The following is a 7,536-nucleotide window of genomic DNA, read 5'->3' as shown; positions in this document are numbered from 1 at the left end:
CGGCCGCGGCGCGGGCAGGCGCGGAGGAGGCCACGGCGCACCGCGCGGTATTGTTTCCAAAATACGCCCGCTCAGGGCATCCCGCAAACAGCTGACGAGGCCCCGCCCTTGCGCGTCACGCCGACAGCGGGCCAATGGCGAGTGCAGCCCAAGTCCCGGGCCTGGCCGCTGCCAGGGATGGTCACGAATGTACCAACCTTCCCTCGGAAATACTTTAAGGGGCCGCGCGCATTTCTGACCGCCGTCAGAAGCGTAGCTGGAAAACCGTCGCCGGCTTGGCTGGCTTTCCCGTGCAAAGCTCCAGATAGGCCGGAGTCCCCGAGGTCGCTATTCGGTGGGGAGGCGGGTGCGCCAAAGTAATTTTTGTCTCCTCCTCCCGAAAGGGCTGAATAATTGAGGCGCATCCGCAGGGGGATGGGTACTGGCTACGTCCAGTGGTGCAACTTGAGAGCGCAGAGGATCTCCGCTGGATACCGCCTGCGGGCCAGGCAGAAGCAAGCCCCGGCCTCAAAGGGAAGCCTGTGAACACGCGTGTCTGGCGCTGTTCCTAAATGACATTGGATCAAGCACAGCCACAGGGGCATGTCCTCAACTGGGAGCAAGCATTGGGGAAATAAGCATCTGAGAGGAGGGATCCTGAACCCAGGGCTCCCCAGGCAACTGACGTACATCATGTTCAAGGCAGCATCTAAAGGCTGTGCTGCAGCTGCCAGGAGAGCAAAGCGCCCCGCACCGAAGGCCTTGTCAGCAAGGGGGTGTCTGGACTACTGCACATGCGTGGAGCGCGTGCTCTGTGGACTAAGAGCCGAAAGTCTAATGTCTGCTTTCAGGGAGCTGACAGCCTGCCAGGAAATAATAGAAAGCTACATGAATCGTGTTCATTCTGGGAATACTGACTGTTGAGGGATGCAGAAAAACTCAGAATTCAGCCCTGCATGGTGGGTCTCTCCTGTCATCCCAGGACTCCAAGAGGCTGAGGCAGGAGCATTGCAAATAGGAGCCCAGCCTGAGCAATTTAGCAACCTAGCAAGACCGTGTCTCAATAAATAAATAAATAAATGGGGCTGGATAAGTAGCTCCATGGGAAGGCCCTGGGCTTAATCCAGGCTCTGAGTTCAATGAAGTACTGGAGAGAAATAAAATAAAATGCATGGACTGTGGAAGGCATCAGGGAGGTTTTTGAGTTGGGCCTTGAAGAATAGGGCAATTTTTCAATAAAGGAAAATCAGAAGAAAAAAAAAAAAGCCCCGGACTGGAGGCAGCAGAATAAACTGCTGACCAGGAGAGGCTGTCCTAGCGACGGGGCCAGGCCAGAGAACTGGATGGATCATCGCTGCACCCTGATGTAGAAGGGTGGGCAGGGTGGATAGATCCAGGTCGGACTGCAGAGGTGTCTCTGAAATGCCAGGCTGAGGACTCTGTGTTTTACAAAGGGGAGGCAGTACAGATTTCATAGAAGATGAGTCACTTGACCAAGTCTGAATTTTAAGAAAGATAAATGAAGAGCAGAAGTCAGTGAGGGGAACCAGCCCTCCAACAGCCTGGATGCTTCCTGACAGGAACCTGACCAATAGTGTGGCCAAGCCCTGGCCCCTCCACCTTTCCCTGATTCCCTTAGAGTGCACCTGGAAGGCCCGGATATTTAGCTCAGTGGTGCCTCCACCTGCCTCAAAAGCACAAGGTCCCAAGTTCTATCCCTGATACAACAAACAAACAAACAAACAAAAGAAACAAAACAGAGTGCACCTGGAAGAGGGGGAAGCAGGCATCCTGAGGACTGTGACTACTACAGTACAGTAGAGAAATACTGTCCCCAAGGGGTGGAGACGAGGGGTAGGGGACAGGACAGAGTCAGCCGGTGTCCAGTTCCCCTAGAAGTTGACAAATGACCAGCAAGAGGTGCTGGAGCCAAAAGCAGGTACAGCATTTTAGCAGGTGTCATGGCAGAGCCAGTCAGGGTGACTCCCACACACACCACAGGGGAGAAGAGAGGACCAAGCCCAACTGCCCAGGAGGGCACTGGTAACCCACCACCCTGCGCAGAACTCCCTCCCCTTCTTCCTACCACACTCTCATCACTTTTCTACCTAGCCCAGTGCCTCATTCCGGCCAGTGGTATCCATGGACACCCTTGGGGCCAGGAGTGAAACTGAAGGACAAAGTGATTCCAGATCTGTCCTCTGGGTCAGCACAGGGCCTGGGGGTAGGGGGGTCATCCTAGAGCCACCTGAGACGCTGAAGCCATGGGCGTCCTCACAGCCTTGATGGTAGAATTGGGTCACAAGGCAAAGAAGCTGAGAAAGTACGGTTTTACCTGGGATCCACAGGCTCACCAGAGTCCTGAGCTTTAGGGACTATAACCCCCCTAAAATGGCTAAACTTTTGGATTCATACAAATATTTTTGTACTTGGATTGGCTTCATAGCTTATAACAATTTCCCAGTTTTGGTTTAACAAAAGGTTACAAAGCATCATTGTGAGCTGGGCACAGTGGGGCACACCTGTAATCCTATCCCCCTGGGAGGCTGGGGCAGGACCTGGGGATACAGCTCGGTGCAGAGGTCCTGAGTTCAAATCCTCAGTGGAGAAAGAAAAAGGAAGGAAGGAAGGAAGAGAAGAAGAGGGGAAGGAAGGGGGGAAGGAAGAAAGTCCTTATTGTAGGGGCTGGGGAGAAGGAAAAGCTCCTTGGTGGTGCTTAGTGGGCCTGGACACGGTTTGGGGAGGTCCCTCTCCCCCAAGACTTCTCCTTCCCGGCCTGATCCCTTGGGCTTGTCCTGATTACACCTGTGGCTCTCAGGTGCTCTCAGCCCTGATGTCAAGCAGCACGAGGCCAGGCTGGAGCCCCCCTCCCCCCAGAAGGCTGTCAGAGATAAAGGGATCAGGGAGGTCGGGAGCCTCCCTGCCACCTCTCACCACTGTCAGGGCAGACCCCTCCCACTCCACGCGCATCTTCCCTTTCCAGAACAGGGACTGAGACCCTGGACCCTGGACCTGCTGGCTGGGGACCCAAGCTCTGAGTACCCTCTGACAGCAGCACCCCAGAGATGACAAACCCTGCCTTGGGACCAGGCCCAGAGCAAATGCACATTTCAGCTACAGCAGTCTCTATCTTGGAGCGGTTCTTTCTCTTTCTCCTGCCACCCCTCACTCTAATTTGTTCAGTTCTCTGCTAACCCATGCTGCTCTGCGGGGAGGGTCCCCAAAGAAAGGCAGAGTGGCTCTGGAAGGCATCAGTGTGAAGGCTGAGAGCGAGGCAGGGCTTCTTCCCAACAACCTAGGAGGGATGCAAAGAGTTAAGGGGAGGCCACTCCAAAATGAACAGAAAACCCAGCTCCCTTGCAAAGCAGGCGGGAACCCTCTCCATTGTTTCACCTGGCTATAGGATTTCTTGCTGAGACAAGGCCTGGGCTCTGAAACTCCCGTAACTGGATCATTGGGAATGGTGGCTTTTAAAAGCCAGCTGACAGCTGAATAATAGGAATTACCAGGCAGGCTGCCCTGGGGTTACTGAGGTTTGTAACTCAACCCTCTGGGAGGGGTTAGATTGGAAACTGATTTATGGGTAAGGTGGGAGAGCCCATGGTGCCTGACTCTCTTACCTCTTTACTCTCTCCAGAGGGATCATGGATATAAGAAAGTCTTCAAGGGCTCCTTCCCTTACTGGACCTCCCTGACACAGGGAATTCATTTCTGTGTGCATCATTCCATCTGTCTGCAAAAGATAGTTGCAGCATGTGCACGCGGGAGTGTGTGTGTGTTTGTGTGTGTGTTGGGGGTGGGGGCAGAAAGACTATACCAGAACAGAAAGATTGGCTTCTGCTATTTGGGCAAGTGGAGAGATCTGATCTTCTAGTCAATGAGTTCACTACCTGCCAACCACTGATTCAAGTGGGATACAAATAAAAAAGGCAGGTAAGGAGAAACGTCTGGAAATTCAGATTAAGGACTAAAGATGTCCTGCTAGAGCCCAAGACAATCTAAAAGATAGGTGTAAAGTCTGGTGCTGGGGTACACACCCAGCTCCTCAGGAGACTGAGGTGAGAGGATCAAAAGTTCAAGGCCAGCTTGGGCAACTTAGAAAGATCTTGTCTTGAAAGGGCTGGAGTGCTGGCCTACCGTACATAAGACTCTAGGTTCAATCTCCAATACCACAAAGTAAAACAACAAAAAAGTGCAAATACTTCTGTATTAGAAAGTGGGAAGAGAGCTGCAATTGGGGATTGCCAAAATGTGTCCTGTCGACATTGTGTCCACCACTTGGGATGGCTGGCCTACTTCCATTTCTTCTCACCAGCAGAGAGGATCCTCCTAGGAGGTCAAGGCAATGACACCCACTCGTGGTATCCTCAGACCTCTCCTCCAGGCTCCACACATAATGACACTCATGAAGTGTGTGGGGACAAATTTACAGAAAATCCGTGAGCCAGGTGGCAGAGCAGTGTCCTCGGCTTCCCACCTGCTGCTCAGGTCTTGGAAAAGAAGTTGACTTCAGGCTGGACACAGTGGTGCACGCCTTTAATCCCAGCACTCAGGAGGATCGCTGTGAGTTCGAGACCAGCCTGGGCTACATAGTGAGTTCCAGGTCAGTCTCAACTACATAGTGACAGCCTGTCTCAAAAAAACAAAAAACAAAAGTTGATTTTGTCCTGGAAGGGAATGGGAAAATCCAGTCAAAATACATTTCCTCTCACTAGACACAGCCTCTCAAAAAAACAAAAAACAAAAGTTGATTTTGTCCTGGAAGGGAATGGGAAAATCCAGTCAAAATACATTTCCTCTCACTGCTTCTGCCAGGATGGTAGCTTCTTTCCTGGGCAAAGGTAGTACTGAAATATTTGGAACTGTGCTTGTTCCTCCAACCCTGGCATGGAGACTCACATAGGGCGGGGATCTGCACATGTTTGATAAACTTGCCGCAGTTACTGAGCCCCTCGGTCATTCCTCTTTACTCTTGGACAGTGGGGACCAACCAGTTTGCTGGCAAGCAACTGAACTAACTTGCCTTCTCAGCCCTGATGCGCTTGAGTACCAGGTTCAAAACCTGGAGACCTTTAAGCCCAGAAAGCACTGCTCCCCAGCTCTTCTGAGGGATGGGTTTCCTTAATAGCAGTGGATTTCCCTGTTCTGTGGCCTCAGGTGCAATTCACGAGATTTCCTTACTAATCCTAAAGAAAAATATGTACTGACATACATTTTTCTAAAAGAAGCTCTTTTCTTTTGGTACCAGGGATTAAACTCTGGACCTTGTGCTTGCGAGGCAGGTGGCGGAACCACTGAGCTAAACCCCCAACCCACTTTCCTGCTCTTAAGGCATACCTGTCATCCAAGTAGAAGGAGCTCCAGGCTGCACATTGGAAGATCTGGGCTCAGCACCCAGCACTAGCACCAACAGGTGACCTTCCAACACTCCCACTTCCATCCTTGCCCTATGGACTCAGGCGTGGCATAACTTGAATAAACAGTCTGGCTCAGCAGGGGTTAGGATTGGGGGCTGACATGAGCCTCTTATCGCACACCTGCCCACTCCTGGGCTGGAATCAAACCAACTCCCACCTGCTGAGCACCTACTGGGTGTCAGGCTCAGTGCTACAGAAGGTATCCCGTTCTGTGACAACCCAAGATGGAGATGTCACCACAGTCCTATTTCATACTTAGGGAAACACTGGTCACTTTTTCGGGGACAGGCAAATAGCAAACTAACAGATCTGCTGTATCTGCTATCTTAAAAGCACACCCAGTACCTCCACACAGAGACTCTCTCCCCTTCCCCCACCAGTAACACACTGTCCTCACCTCCCCCAGAACAGGAAGGTCAAGCCTGAGACAGCCCAGCGAGGTAAATTCCAGCCTCTCCGTTGCAAACACTCCTGCTGCTGCAGTTCAGCCACCGCGCCAGCACCTGCAGCTGAAGCTATTGCATCACCTGCAGGAAGAAGCCCAGGGGCCGGCATCAGCTCTGGACACATTTTCAGTTCCTGCTTTTATCTGTGGCTCCAGTCTCTGCCCTGGCTCTGTGGGTTTAGGTTAATGTGCATGCAGGGAGGGAGAAGGGACTGCCCTCTGTCACCCAGATAGCCCCACTGCCAGGTGGGTGGGGAGGGATCTGGCCGAAGGGGCTTCCCTGGCTGAGGACTATTCAGGGATCCTGTGGTCTCAGAAGCCAAGAGAGGGGAAGGAGGCCTGTCAGCCACCGTTATCAAGGATCAGTGTCCCTGCCTGCCTCATACCTGGCTGTTGGGTGGCCCAGCAAGTTCTGTGTGATGTCTTCGCCCTAGCTTAGACTGCTGTGGGGCCTTCTGGATCTGAGGGTAGATTCTCCTCTAACTATCCCGGACTTTCTGTCTCTGCCAGCTTCCTCTCCCCACTCCCCCGCCCCCACGTAGCACTCTCTTTATCTCTTAATCTCTCTTCCTACCCTGGTTTCCTCCTGCATCTGTCACCCCTCTCCTCACCTTAGGCCACAGCAAGGACAATCAACCCTTTATCGATCCATGAAATCCTTTATTTTAGTGGAAGTCATCTCAGGAGCAGAGGCCACTTTTCTAAATGTTATCGTCTTCATTTGAAACTGGGTTTCTTGAGTCTAAGTGACATTTTAAATGGCTGTATGAGTGGGATTATCACTGTGGTTCACCCAGGAGGGATCCATCCAAAACTGGGTCCCACTCTCTCCCAGCTTTCCTTGAGTGGGGCTAGGCAGGGCACCTAAACCAATGATTTGAGTAAATATCCAGTTGTTTTGTTCTTCCCTTTTTTTTTTTTTTTTTTTTTTTTTTTTTTTTTTTTTTTCTTTACCTACCAGAGGCCATCTCTTTTCCTTATTTCCCCATTTCATTTTTCTCCCCTTCTGTATAAAATTTTTTTTAAATTTTGAGATGGAATCTCATTAAGTGGCCTGGGTGGGAATCAGATTTGTGATACTCCTGCCTCAGCTTCGCAAGTGCTGGGGTTACATGTGTCTATTTGCCTGGCTTCAAGTTGTTCCTTTAGGATGTGTCCAGCCTTAAATTCCCAATATTGGTGTCTTTCTCGCCACTGAGACACAATGCCTGATACCCACAACTTAAAGGAGGAGAGGCTCCTTTTTGCTCGTGGTTTCCAGAGGTTTCAGTCCATGGCCATCCAGCTCCACAGCAGAAAGGCAGAAATGGTGATAGTGAGGGGTCTGGGGGGTGGGGAGGCAAGCTGATCTCACCTCCTGGTGACCAGGAAACAGACAATGAGGGAGGGACCTGCAACCTCCTCCCACCAAGCCCCACCTCCCAACAGCACATCCAACTGATTCATCAGTGGATTACAGCGCCCCCTCGATCCAGACACCTTCCAAGAGCCCCACCTCTGAACTCAGGAGGCTTTGGGGGACCTTCTAGATCCAAATTACAACAACTGGTTTACCTTATTTAAAGAAATGTCAAGCTACACTGCGAAACTGTGTGATTATAAGGCCGTTTTAGGTGTTCTCCTACGGCTTTGATGTCGCTAAGCCTGTTCTTGTTGTGATAAACCCCTAGCAAGTGATAGGGGAATGGTAATGAC

At 51.5% G+C, this 7,536-nt stretch overlaps 1 protein-coding gene across 5 annotated transcripts in view; it reads right to left on the bottom strand.

Annotated features, from left to right (window-relative positions):
• Positions 1–3,648, bottom strand: part of Bmf (Bcl2 modifying factor) — a 21,262-nt gene extending 17,614 nt beyond the window's left edge. For 2 of the 5 annotated variants that reach the window (XR_002025379.2, XM_033765015.1), the window contains exon 1: positions 3,175–3,274. Coding sequence is in view for 3 of the 5 variants with exons in the window: in XM_033765015.1 (XP_033620906.1) it covers positions 3,175–3,231 (57 nt within the window). In the remaining 2 variants the exon portion in view is untranslated. Of the gene's footprint in view, positions 1–3,174; positions 3,275–3,599 lie in introns of those variants that run through there. The other 3 variants (XR_780383.3, XM_010624653.2, XM_010624656.3) reach the window with 3 other exon arrangements.
• Between the last annotated feature and the right edge of the window lie 3,888 nt (positions 3,649–7,536).

The sequence above is a fragment of the Fukomys damarensis genome, unplaced genomic scaffold (genome assembly GCF_012274545.1).
Source record: "Fukomys damarensis isolate Sample0158 unplaced genomic scaffold, DMR_v1.0_HiC HiC_scaffold_17, whole genome shotgun sequence".
Lineage (NCBI taxonomy): Eukaryota > Metazoa > Chordata > Mammalia > Rodentia > Bathyergidae > Fukomys > Fukomys damarensis.
The sequence above is the reverse complement of the archived record's forward strand: the minus strand, read 5'-3'. Positions and strand labels throughout refer to the sequence as shown.